Source organism: Branchiostoma lanceolatum, chromosome 3 (assembly GCF_035083965.1).
Source record: "Branchiostoma lanceolatum isolate klBraLanc5 chromosome 3, klBraLanc5.hap2, whole genome shotgun sequence".
Lineage (NCBI taxonomy): Eukaryota > Metazoa > Chordata > Leptocardii > Amphioxiformes > Branchiostomatidae > Branchiostoma > Branchiostoma lanceolatum.
In genome coordinates this window covers 23,213,461-23,227,199 of record NC_089724.1, presented here as the reverse complement: position 1 = coordinate 23,227,199, position 13,739 = coordinate 23,213,461, and the positions used below count along the sequence as shown (strand labels likewise).

At 40.4% G+C, this 13,739-nt stretch overlaps 1 protein-coding gene across 2 annotated transcripts; it reads left to right on the top strand.

Moving 5' to 3' along the window:
• The first annotated feature begins 506 nt into the window (after positions 1–506).
• Positions 507–12,272, top strand: LOC136431112 (evC complex member EVC-like). 2 transcript variants are annotated; one of them, XM_066422352.1, is made up of 24 exons: positions 507–600; positions 887–1,011; positions 1,369–1,453; positions 1,671–1,769; positions 2,152–2,295; positions 2,793–2,864; positions 3,365–3,448; positions 3,776–3,936; positions 4,271–4,326; positions 4,553–4,704; positions 5,061–5,159; positions 5,643–5,784; positions 6,066–6,133; positions 6,245–6,354; positions 6,787–6,876; positions 7,214–7,292; positions 7,430–7,534; positions 7,858–7,998; positions 8,480–8,622; positions 10,476–10,544; positions 10,857–11,007; positions 11,278–11,371; positions 11,617–11,748; positions 12,042–12,272. In XM_066422352.1, the coding sequence occupies exons 1-24, from the start codon at positions 583–585 to the stop codon at positions 12,137–12,139; spliced, it is 2,517 nt and encodes an 838-aa protein (XP_066278449.1). In that variant the 5' UTR covers positions 507–582; the 3' UTR covers positions 12,140–12,272. The 2 variants fall into 2 exon arrangements, with proteins under 2 accessions (XP_066278449.1, XP_066278448.1); XM_066422351.1 differs by having other exon boundaries at positions 512–600; positions 884–1,011.
• The last annotated feature ends 1,467 nt before the right edge of the window (positions 12,273–13,739 follow it).

The window sequence follows — 13,739 nt, the reverse complement described above, 5'->3', positions numbered from 1 at the left end:
AAGCGAGGGTAAGTAATCACTTCAGTTCGTGTTTGTTTATTCACAAGACGTGTTCAACATCAAAACTGCATTCTGTTGTAATGTTTACATGGGTTTCATGATGGCGCCATTGTACATAATGTTGTGCTGAAAATGTTTTTTATGAAACTCGGAATGTAAGTAATCAACGCATATCTGTATCTCTTTACAGTCAGAAGACAATGATGGTGAAATATTACTGATGGAGAATGTGGTAGAGCCGGAATCTTCAGATGAGGAAGATGAGGAGCAGGAAGAAAAGGAAAAAAGGGTAATGTTTAAGTACCAATCATAACAATAAGTATTTCCGCTGAATGGCAGGAAAAGCCATCAGCATACTGTTGGTTATCAATGGCGAATAGAATAAAAATACATATTTCACTTTTAAATCTTAGCATTAATTTAACATTATACAAGACGTAAATTTTTTGTTTATAGCTGTGTTTTTGGTTTTGTCCTGCACTTTGACTCCAGCGATAACAAGAATTCGCAAGATTCAGTGTTTTTTACTAGTTTGCACTTTTATGTTATGCACAGAAGAAGGAACAAAAAGATCCTGACCAGATGTCTAATGCTTCTTCGGTAAGTTTATCAATAAACTGAAGAACTTGGTGTTGGTATAGACTTTTTCCTGGACGAGGAATGGACTATACTCACTGACAAATAACTTAAAAATCTAGAATTTATAGCACTAGAAGCTCTTTTAGAGACTGAGTTTTAAGGGACGTAAGGTAAAACTCAAACTATACTCTCTAACATTATCTAAAGTGCTTCAAGCATTAAAAATAGCAAAAGATGAATGAGAAGAAAAAAGCGAAATATACAATGGCAAAAGGCAACTTTTAAACTAATTACTTTATTCTAGCAGCCAGCTGATGCTGAGAAGAAAGCCAGGCTGGGTCCCAGCACCATCAGTAGGGACTCAGGCCTGTATGACATGGACGACCCCCTGTATTCAGACAGCCTGGTGGTGGCTCTCACCAAGCCTAAGAGGTGATTGCAGCCATATAAGCTAAAGGCAGCTTGTTGTTTATGAATGTGTGAATCATGTAGTGAATCCATTTTGGTAATGTGTGGCTACCTATTTGGCTCATAGCCAACTGAGTCTGCATCTATTTAAAGATATCAATACATTTTTTGTCACGCTAAGTCTGTTTATAACGGGCAAAGATGGATTAAATTTGATGAACCCATTTTGTGGTCTACACACTAGATAGAAATGGCTGTATTTATTTGTTTTGAAATTTGAAAAGATGAAATCATCAGTGGGAATTCTCATATTGAAGCGTCAATACAATGCAAATGTGGATATAAACGGTAGTGTTTTGATTCATTTGAATTGTTTCTCAGTGAGGATATAGACAACGAGCTCCGATCCCAGGACTTCCGAGCCACAGTCCAGCTGGAGAAAGAACTGAGAGAGCAGAAGAATAATGTGAGTTGAACCCTCTGCCCTTTTCAACTCGTCATTTGTGACCTATAAGTGAGTGTTTGTTTCTATAAAGCTGGTTTCTCCTCACCCAATTTGTCATTTGGAGGAAAAATTGTTTCCGTGGTGCTGATTGTTGTGTTGCTATGATAAAAGCATTCGCTTATATCTTGCTAACTTGCAGATCTTTCTCAGAAATAATCTGTGTATCTTTTCCTTACAGTCTTTCCTGCAGATCTTACGAATCTTTCTGAATGGCCTCTTCTTCAAAGAGAAAATTGACGAGAAACAGTATCGTAACATCCTGACCAAGCATGAGAAGGTATGTCTTCTTGTATTCACTTTTACTTCAAGGAAAATCATTCATCATTCTCTAACACTAAATACTTTGAGGCTTGATATAGGTAAAGATTTATATTTGCCTGTGCAAATGTCACTTTGCTTACTTGATTAATATGGAGTTTAAACAAATGGAATGTTTGTTATGATTTTAAGTATGATAGAGACACTGTAACAGTGGGTCTGCTAATCACTATTTAATTTGATAGTATTCTAATCTATATCAACACACCAACATTTTCTTTAAGATAAGAGTAGGTACTAAAGGTATTTAACAGAGCAAGACTGGCCACTTTTTCTCTGAATTTATCATAGTCTGTGACTGCTATAAAAGATAAGACAAGTCTGTTGTGTTTGCTGACCAGTCGATCCAGACAGGAGAGGAGGGGATCCGTGCGGAGCTGCAGCAGGCGGAGGAGGAGGTCATGGCAGATGAGAAGCTGCAGAAGGACCCTGTTGCCATGCAGGAGGCTCTGGAGAAACTCCATCCACAGTATGTCCAGAGGATGGTCAGTTTGTTTACTTACTTATTTGTTTGTTTGTCAAGGTTGATAACATGAACTGGCAGGTGAAAAAAATTATATGCATATTGCCTTTACTAGATTATGCACTGCAAAAAGATAACCAAGTGTTATTTCCCGTGTTTGGGGAGAGCCACGCCTCGCGCACGTTAAAGAACCCACTACACTTTTCGAAAAAGAGTAGGGGCATGCCCCGGTGTGTGATGGTCCTAAATCCTTCTGTCTGGAGTTGGTGATTCACTACATATCACCCGGATGGAGGCCTGGCGAACCTCCGTCTCGTATCAGCCATACCGTGATTTATACCATTCAACCGGACGGGAGAACTGGCGCATCCCCGTCCTGTATGACAGCCAACGAAAGGGTATGTCACCCCGTAAAAAGGGCGGTATAACCCCGCCGTAGCGAAAGCTCGTCGACTGATGATGATGATGATGATGAAGTGTTCAAGATGAAGACATTTACCAGGTATTTTTGCTTCTCAGAATTCCTTAATGAAAGAGCAGCAGGAGTCTGTACGGCAGGAGCTTAGCACTGCAGGACTACCACAGAATGAGGTAAGGGGACAATTCACAGTTCACAGTTGATAATGTGTGCTTTACAAGGATGTTAGTTTAAGTTAAAAGCCTCCCACACCATTATTGATGTATAGGGCGTTGCCCATCTCCATTTCATAGCCCTGGGCCACACTGGTGCAATCACTGTAGCAGGGGCCTAGTCCACTGGCAGTGAAGTGTGTTTAACTTCCATACTGTTTCAGAAGTATGTACCATTTTCATAAAGTCTTTGGTATGACTCAATGCGCCTCTTGTCCAGAGGTGTACTACCTGGGGCTTGAACCCCAGTCCTTCTGGTCCCAGCAATTTGAACCAGATGTGATGAGAGGCAGAAGGCGCAGACCACTACACCACAGGGACACCCCTTTACAAGGATGACTAACCATAAAACAAAATGTCTGTGGACCCAACCTTACATGATTTAATTTCCATGAAAAAAGATATAATGATATGTGAAATTCTACAATTTGACATTATTTTGCTGTACCGTTTTCTCACAGCTGGAGAAAATCATGTCCAAGTTTGTTGACAACATGGCAACAGTGGACAGGCTGATGGGAGAGCAGTTTGCCAGGCAGTCATTGGTGAGCTTAGAAGCATTATTCACAGATTCCAACAATTTCATCTGCAGGTTATAACCTAGTAACAAGGAGGTCATGTTTTGGCAAACAACAGTCAGTTTGTATAATAACAAAAAAATTATGTAGATATATCTATCTATTTCTTATAGTGGGTAGGCCTTTCCCTGTAGACCAATGAATCAGATTGAATTCTGATATCTGTGGGAGAAATCAGTTTGTATCATGTTGCATCATTTCAGACAGACAGATTTCAGTGCCATACTTGGTGTTTTGCAGATTTAACTATCATTGTCTACTGTGACATTCTTCATGTATTTCTCTGACCAACAGGCCTTACAAGAACGTCTGGCTAAGAGACAGAGGCTGGCAGGAGAACACGCCGCTGCACAGACCAGGGAGGAGGAGGAGGTGGAGGAGAGGATGAACCAGCAGCGCATCACTCTGGACAAACTCTGTCAGGATAACAAGCTACTGGACAAGCAGAGGGACAGGTCAGATCATGTTCTCTAGTAATCTCTACTCACACGTTCATGTTTCATTTGGATATTTATCTGTAAAAGGGAAAAGTAGACACAGAGAAACTATAAAATCAATAGACCAGTTAGGTATGAAACACCATGTAATTTCATTTTGACGTGTTTTGATTCAATTTAAGGAGAGTCAGCTGACTGAAGTGATTCAGTCCAAGATTGTAGAAAATTTAATTCATTTCTTAATCTTTCTACAGAGAATGCTGAAAATTACCACCATTAGTGTCACTGATCAATTTGGTTGGTGTGTAAGACATTTCACACCTTTGATGATTTTCTGTATGTTTTCATACAGCATCTGGGCACAGTACCAGGCTGACATGCAGAGGGTCGAGGAGAACTACCATGCAGGTTGGTCAACCTTAACCTGACTGCCAGGCTTGCTTTCCTTGCAGACTGTTAATTCTTGTTAACCTTTGCTTGAAACCACAAAAAATGAATTCAATTGTGTGTCTAACATAGTTGCAAGGTTAAAAGTTTTTTTTTAATGTACATGTAGATTGATCTGTAGATACATGTAGGTCTATCCTGACTGGGTTAAAGTCATGAGCTTTGCTCTTCTCTTTCCTTCCACCAGACCTCCAGGTACAGCAGGACATGCTGAAGGAGAAGCTGCAGCAGCGCAGGCAGCACAAGCTGCAGAAGCTTGCAGCAAAGGAGGAGACGGAGAAGGAGGACCTCGACAACTCAGCTGCAGAGGGGCAGACGGATCCCAAAGACTATGTCAAGGTAGTTATGGCTTAGTTTCCCTCAACAGGGAAGTAAACCTCTTTCTTTGCTTCCTTCTTACTTCTGATTGGACACCATTCTTGCTGATGTGGTCTGTCATCAATATGAATGTTTCTCTTACACCTTTAAGCCCTACCTGACTTTGTAATGATGTGGTCTGTGAATAGTATGCATGTTTTGACATTTCTGCAAACATGTGGTTATGTGGTGACTCACAAGTATACATGTTTCTCTTACACCTTTAGGCCAACCTGACTTTGTAATGATGTGGTCTGTATGCATGCTTATCTGACATTTCTGCAAACATGTGGTTATGTGGTGACTCACAAGTATACATGTTTATCTGACACCATTAGGCCCAGCATGACTTGATGATACAGCAGCAGCAGCGCAGGCTGAACATCCTCGAGGAGCTGGACGAGGCTGAGGCTGAGGAACTGAGTATGCTCAAACAGGTAGGCAGCTAAGAAATAGTTGGTAAGACCTTTTCCTAGTGCTGAATGTACAGCAGCAGTGCAGCAGGATTGTCCTTGCCTTGCTATTATTGCCTCTGCCATTTAAAGATACCGGTACCATTATGATGGCAAAAGGCTTATTTTGATTTGGGAAAAGAAGTTGCAACACCAACTTTAACTCTGGTTATTCATTGGGGCTAAAGGAGATCTGTATTAGGTGTACCATAGCAAAAGATGACCTACCAGGGACACAATTTGACAAATTGCAAGCTTGTACAGAACACAGTGACACTTGGACTTGTAACTGTACTGCAAATTTGTTCAAAATGTCTTTTCATGCCCAAAAGATCAGTGAAAGTAGAGTCTGTAGTTTATAGGCCACAAATCAAGTTAGCTATGATGAGATTGTAATTCTTATGTCATTCGGCCCAGGTCCAAGGAGTGTATTTCCCATAATTTAATGTTGTCTAATTTTCCCCCCAGCAACTTGATACCAGCCGTGGACAGCTGCTGGTGGAACACGACCAGTCTCTGTACGAGAACTTGCAGGCACGGGCACAGCTGTCAGAGAAGGAAGCCCGCAAACTCATGAAGAAGCACCAGATCCACATGAAGAACTACCAGGGTATGTGTCTACATCTGTACATTCTCACATCTAAATTACACACCCCAGAGTTGTATTCACAGTAAGTTTGAACTATGGACTATAGCCATTGCTTATGGTATTTACCCAAAGGAAGATGTAATTTAGTCTTTTAGTCACATACATTTTATTTTTCAAAACCTTCAAGTGTGAAAATTTCCCAATAATCCAACACATAAATCTCCATTGTTTATCCTGGGACACTTTAAGCTCTGAATTGACAGTATCAAGTGACACTTTGATGTAATGTTTTGGTTTTACAGAACGTCAGGATGAAGAAAGGGAGAGGCAACGAGAACAGCTGGATGCCAAGTTGGCCCAAAGAAGAAGAGTAAGTTTCAAATGAACTCTTTCATATACATGCAAAATACTAACCACATGACTACAAAAATACAACAAACACACACAGAGTGGTAAAGCTGCCTTTGTTTTTCTTGAACAGAAAATGGAGGAGCAGAGTGCTACAAGCCAGGCGGAACAGAAGATGCTGAACGACCAGCAGGAGAGAGCCATCACCATGTTACTGGACACCCAGTCAGGACTCACAGAGGAGTAAGGATCATGTGTTGGGATTATTACCCCTGCCAAGGGGGCTGTGCTTTTGATAGCTTTTTGATTGGCAACTTTTTGATTGACTAGTTTGCCAGTTCATATGTAATCAAAATGGTAAATACGAGAGTTAGACAAGCAACTGATGAAAGACAGCGGATGCTGTTTAAAACGTCTGACTATTTACACAATTTATCCAGTTGCTTGAGTAACTTTGTATTGAATATATTATTACCTGGATGTTTAACCTTCTTCATAAAATCAGAATGGTGGTTTGTGAAACAATTTTTTATAGATATTTCCGTAGCAAGTTATTTTCCGAAAGAAGAAGTGATAGAAATTTTCTCCATTATTCTTCTATCTACGAAAACAAAGTGGTGTGCTACATTTTGACAATTGAATTGCCAGCCTAACTTCTTCGTATCTCCACCCCAGGGCCAGAAAACAGATAATGAAGGAGCATGAACAGAACATGGTCGCTGTTAACAACCAGCTGCAGGTCAGCCGCACTCGGCAACAGAAGATGTGAGTTTATACCATATTGTATCAGAATAGCAGATCTTTCTTTCACTACTAAAAAGTCTGTCCATCATTTCTTAATAATCCACCAAGCTTCTTTATGTATAATAAAGAATATCATTATTTTGTTGTATCAGGCTATTAGCATAACAGCCAGGATATAAAAGTATATGTCTCTTGTTTTTCCAGATCTTCCCATTATTTTTGCACAACATACACAATATTGCCTTTATCTGTAATTATATCTTAGTATCCCCCCATTATGGAAGAAATCTTGGAAGATCATCTGAAATAGTGATAACTTCATAAGCAACACAATAAACTGTCATGAATTTTCTTCTAGCCTGGAGCAGAAGCTTGCCCAGCGCAGAGCCAAGCTGGAAGCCAAGACAATGGAAAAGCAAGACGAGAAAAAGATGCTGGTGAGACTAGAGACATGAATTGTTATCTAAAGTAAAGACTTAAAACATTGTTTTACATCATTTCAGACAATTTGTCAGTGGTTCAGGATATCCTCAGGTTCTGATGATTGACATCTCACTGTTGTCTGTTTCTCCAGGAGGAGGAGCATGAGGAGATGGTCCATCAGCTGGAGGAGGAGCGTCAGCAGGCCCTCACTGAGCTCAGGAAGAGGCTGGCAGAGGAGACAGACCAGGCACTCAAGGTATGTCAGAACATTCTATGTCAGCAGCTGTATTATTCATGACCAGAAACTTTCTTCTTCAGAAAGTTAGAGAGAAGGAGTAGTACCTCATTCTGCACTGGTCTTCTTCTTCTACGTGTCCATCTGCCAGGAAATCGTCAATTACTGCCATGTATCGGGCCAAAGCAGAGTGTAAGATTTGGACCATCGCAGGGCATGCCCCTACTCTTTTTCGAAAGGTGTGGTGTGGCCAGTCAGTATCATCCTTTTTGTACAACATAAAACGAGCAGTGGTCTTACCTGATGCTAACATGGTGTTAATGTCCCGTTTCTGTGCTGTTCAGGCCCAGGATGAACAGCTGGGTAAGGTGATTGCCCGGCTCCAGCTGGGCCAGGCTCGGCGGCAATCCATCATCAGGCGTCAGGAGAAGGCCATCAAGGAGCTGCAGGAACAGCTGGTGGACATGGTGGCTGAGTCTGGACAGGTGGGTCATTTAGCCAAAGGGTTAAGTCATTTCTTTTTCACAACAACAATCATTAAGAATAGTCTGTTGGGCGTCAGAAGGATGACGGCTGAGACACAACGATTTACCGGTTTCGACCTTTTATTCAAAAGGAGTGGTATCGCACTTCCTTTTATAGCCTAAACTAGGTCATTAAGAATATTTACTGGACTCATTTATTAAGGAAGGATTTTTTATCAACTTCTCATGATTTGATATCATTGTTGAAAACATCTCCTTAAACTTTTGAACAACTACTGGAATAAAATGTATGCAAAAAGAAGTTTCCCAAAGGGCTTCTGACATTGAAAAAAACAGAAAATTGACAAAAGGAAAGGGAAAATCCCACATTATAGACTGAGTGACCTACATTGTACTTGAAAAATACCATTACCCAAGGATCATAGTATATAGTACATGTACTATATATATGAATTTAATAAAAATGGTAAATCTCTCTCAGGTGTCAGACACAAAAACAGAGCGGATCCTACAGAACCACTACCGTGAGGTGGAGCTGATAAACGAGCAGCTGCACACCAGCAGGGAGAGGCAGATGAGAGCGCTGCAGGAGAAACTGGAGGTCAAACAGCTCAACAGGCAGAGGTCAGGACAACTTTCACTTTTGACGAGACAGATTTGTTTTGGCAGGTGGTTTGTTGGCTGACAGTCAACCAAATTTGTTCCTAAATGTTGCTAAATCTGTCAGTGGGGGGGTAAGGGGAAAACCCTGTATAGGTACCCGTACCCGTATAGGTATACCGCTATACCCCATTTGGGGCCCCAACAAGCTAGGAAACACGCTATGGCGGCCGTCATAGGGGTCCCCCGAAAGTGCGAAATGGAACGAAATGGAACGAAATGGAACGAAATGGAACGAACTAAAACATATGTAACATTATGAAATGAAATACCAGGAGATAGCGAAATATAAGGAACGTTGTAACATCCACAGTAGACGGGAACAGGAAGTAAATACATAATATAACGTGTTTTATTTCTTGAATCTGTTTGATAATAGTAAATACAACGTTTTTGCCGCGTTTGTGTGGCTACATTCTTCCCTGAAAATGGGAGCGCAGTGTGGAAAGAGATCCACCGCTCTTCCTTTGTGTTTACCAACGATCTGCAAGTGAACAGCTGAAAATAGCAGGGAAAATAAGCAAACGGAACTGAGTATCGAAGTAAGGACTGGATTATACAGAAGTTGGTGGTAACATTGCATCTTATAATTCACCAAGAGAGCATGAGGCAAGCGTAATTCTATTATTTATACAGCGTGTTTGCGTGTTGCAAATGGAGCCCCGCATGCAAATGAACCGCCAATGTTGCCAGCGCATCGGAACTGTGCACGTGGGCCGGCGTGCAACCGACAGGTTGAATCAAACTCCGACTTCCAAGTTTTATTTACAAACGGTTTTAGTCCATAACTAATACGTAGCTGCATATCTCCGCAACAACGATTTTTATACAACCAATTGTTCGGCTGGTCGGCTGTCGGAGAATGGACCCTTCCGTTAATGATATGCAAATGCGGCTCTGCGCTGCGCCACCAATGTGACATTTCACACTCCATTCAATCACGGACATGGACTGAGAACTACCTCTGAAGACATTTCTGCTTCCTTGTTCACGACAAAACAAAGGGAGGGTGTGAACGAGCAGGACATGTATTTCACAGTCCACACAACACGCAAACACGCTGTATAAATAATGAAATTACGCTTGCCTCATGCCCTCTTGGTGAATTATGAGATTCAATGTTACCACCAACTTCTGTATAATCTAGTCCTTACTTCGATACTCAGTTCCGTTTGCTAGTTGTCCCTGCTATTTGCAGCAGGTCATTTGCAGATAGTTGGTAAAATCAAGGAAGAGCGGCCGAGCTCTTTCCACGCGGCGCTCCCATTTTCAGGGAAGAATGTAGCCACACAAACGCGGCAAAAACGTTGTATTTACTATTATCAAACAGATTCAAGAAATAAAACACGTTATATTATGTATTTACTTCCTGTTCCCGTCTACTGTGAATGTTACAACGTTCCTTTTATTCCGCTATCTACTGGTATTTCATTTCATAATGTTACATATGTTTTAGTTCGTTCCATTTCGTTCCATTTCGTTCCATTTCGTTCCATTTCGTTCCATTTCGCACTTTCGGGGGACCGCGTCATAGCATGTTTCCTGGCTTGTTGGGGCCCCAAATGGGGTATACCGGTATACCTATACAGGTACCTATACGGGTACGGGTACCTATACAGGGTTTTCCCCTTACCCTCGGTGGGGAGCGTGTTAGAGGCTGTGAATCCTTTTTGTTCCTAGCCTTCACCAGTCATCCAGCTTAATTTAATTGTGTAAAATGTACTTACTTTTACAGTGTTATACATAATTCATTCAACTGATTTGGTATGCTGGCTCTCTATGTCAAGACTAATACTCTGTCTGCTCCTCTTTTTCAGAGCAATTGAGGAGAAACTAGATAAAGAGGAAAAGGAGCAGCTGAAATATGAAGCCAGAAGGGGGTCATTGTGAGTTGGACTTTGCTTCCTAATTTTTGTTCTTATGTTATTGATTTTGATTCTTAATGAATTATGAAATTTGATGTTGTTTCTTATTTTCCTGGTGCAATGGCACTCCCATGTTTACAATCCGACTATGATTAAGATTTAGGATGTTTGTGTGCTATTGTTCTGTTGGCTGATAGAAATCTGTAAAAAAAATTAGCAGTGGTCGCTTCCACCCATTTGAAAGAATGTACCACTGCATAGGCCATGGTTATTTTAGTTATCATATCAACCAAATAGGTACAGTTTACATTAATTTTGTATAAACATGTACAGATCTGCGTCTGCTGCCCTGACAAAGCTGTTGATGGACCGGCGTCACCAGGCGGCCATGGATGACCTGGAGCGGGAGATGAAGCTGGAGATGACGCGACAGACGGACCAACTCAACCAGGAGCTGGAGGAACAGATGAGGGGTGAACTGGAGGTGAGGGAGGCATCTCACTTACTTTCCTATATGTCTTTGTACTGTGGGGTCTGGCAGGGAGACCTAGAAATCTGTCCGCAGCAAGGTTTGAGACTAGGAAAGGTGACATATCGTAACCTCCAATGATGGAGGGAAATAGCATCTTGTATTGAGACCTTTGGGGGATTCTAACTTCAATACCATCATAAAGTTTCAAGCATCCAAGCTTTGAGGACTCATTTGTATATTCTGTAAATGAGTGCAGAACAGTAATGAGGATGTTTTTGACAGGACCGAGAGAAAGACCTGCTGTCCAAGCTGGCTGTGATGGGAAACATGTCCAAAAAGCAGCTAACTGAGGCAGTGGAGGAAGCTGTGGAGAAAGGTCAGTACCTTGCTACTGTGAAAACAACCAAAATGTTTAAACTTGGGAATATCTGTTCTTAAGTTTCCTATCCCAAAAAGGAAAACTTTTCTGTGCACTCTCATACCAGACTCAGGTCTGCAAAGTATGTCATCTATCATTTGTGGGTTCTAAGAGGGAAACAGAACAAGTTGAATCAGTCAAACAAGGTAAATCATAAGATCATACAAACATAAGATTAATCAGCCACAATCATGGTTTTACAGTGGGAGGAACTGCAGATGCCAAGAAACTGACCAAAGACCTGGCCAAGAGGATGAAGCGACCAGGCACGGCCGGTGTTGGAGCAGAAAGAGACGAAGACATTGATTATAGGCCTCGACCAAAAACAGCTACAGGTGAGATAGCATCCTGAGAATTTGACAAGCAGTTAGATCTGATTAATGCTCCTGTACAATGTCCTAGCCCAAAATAGCAAAATGGTTTGACTCCCAATGTTTGGCCCTTGAAAGCATATTGTAATCATTACAAATTGATATAGTATAAATATTACCAGTTACCCAACTAGATATTGAGTACAAGTATACATAACATATAGTATCACTTCTGGAGCTTCTTGTAGACAATGTGAAATGAATCAATTATAGAGAAAGGCAGTGATGCTTACTTTGGTTTCCTTTTTTTCCTGCAGGAGACGGTTATGACGAGGGCTTACGGCCAGGCAAACTTCCTAAGCTCAAGAAGAAGAAACCCAAGAAAGCTTTCTCAGATGACTATGATGATGAATAGTTCGTTCTTTGTTTCAAAAGATTGCTGGAGAATCAATGAAATGTATCATGTAATGTATGTTTTTAAGAAATCTGTGATTTAAATACTAAAGAGAATTGCTCTTCTCCTTGTCAAGTGTCAAACAAAGTATCGTGCTTTGAACATGATCAAGATCAATGACTAAGTTAAAGAAACAACAATGGAATGATTTATCCTTAGTATCTGTAATGTTATGTGTCCCAAATTATGTTATTGTAAAATAGCATTTGTTAACATTAAGTGTATAGATGAGATGATGATGTATAGACTAAAGAAGGATCTTTTGTTACAAATACATATTGCTTTTTATCAATATGAATGTCATGTCAAGCAAATGATAAAGCTTGTTTAAGACTTGATCTCCATGTTTTTTTGGGCCAAAAAATCACCTTGACACCTACATAAAGGGATGTGTATAAGATATAAAATACCCATTAGGGCAGGTCAGTGGTCATGAAATTGTATGTATAGCACACATCGAATCACCCATACCGGAATATAAAAACCCAAATGCAAGGGACAAGATACTACAATAGCATCTATACCCTTAACCCTATGATAACATCTTCTGCATATGGTGTTGCCAAACACATTGGCCCACATTTGCAAAATCTTTATTTTCATTGACATAAACAGTTTATCAAATATCTTCCATATAATTACAAAATTCATTGCATCAACCATAGTGGGCCTCACATCCCCAACGAAGCACTTAAGGATGGAGTGGAGTAACATATCTACCGGTAGTTCTTTACAAGTTCTAAAACATGCATATTAATGTATAGTGACATCCATGTAACATACATGTACTTACACAAATCATTGCCTTCATTGTTTAAAGCAGCAAAAACACTTTTGTGATTATTATCACTTTGCAATAATCATAGTGTTAGGTCACAGGCAATTACTGACCTTATCAGACCAAGCATCAACTTACAAGTTGTGAGTCTGAGTTATGTACAATTTTAAAAAAAAGTGATGCTCATACTATGTGGAATTAGTTAGATTACCTAACATTGAAATTTTGTGACTGTCTAAATCAGTTACTAAATTAGTAAGAAAATTCATTAAACATGCAAATAACAACTACCCTCCTCTCCAGGGTTAGATATGAGTATGTAAGGTATACATGCAGCTATTTATCATTTATACATACGGATATACATCAGAAAGACAAACACGACAACACAAACTACAAACACCCTGAAACAGCTCAACAAGGCGAAAGACTTTGGGTTACACAAGGCCACCAGTGTCATACAATCATGTAACATCACATACAGAAAAGCATAGTTCGAACTCCAAACATTACATTTGGTTGATACCAATTCTGTTGGTCAACACAAATGTGCAAACAACACATGTTGTGTACAAGGTTATACTATAGCTTAAACTTGGGGGTTGGAGAAGTCGAAATGTAGCCTTGGTGTTATCCTCCGTAGTAACCACTGGCTCAATATTTTTGCTTGCTAACCATGACTAGTCAAGAGGTAATAAAAACTTTTGTAAACTTTATTTGAACCTGGCCATAAAGGTACCCTCTCAAATTTCCAAATACATGTAGGTCAAACTTTACAAGGTC

Coding starts and splice junctions, on each gene's coding strand:
- LOC136431112 (XM_066422351.1), top strand. Junction 1,012..1,368: donor GCTCTCACCAAGCCTAAGAG/GTGATTGCAGCC, acceptor ATTGTTTCTCAG/TGAGGATATAGACAACGAGC. Junction 11,749..12,041: donor TCGACCAAAAACAGCTACAG/GTGAGATAGCAT, acceptor TTTTTCCTGCAG/GAGACGGTTATGACGAGGGC.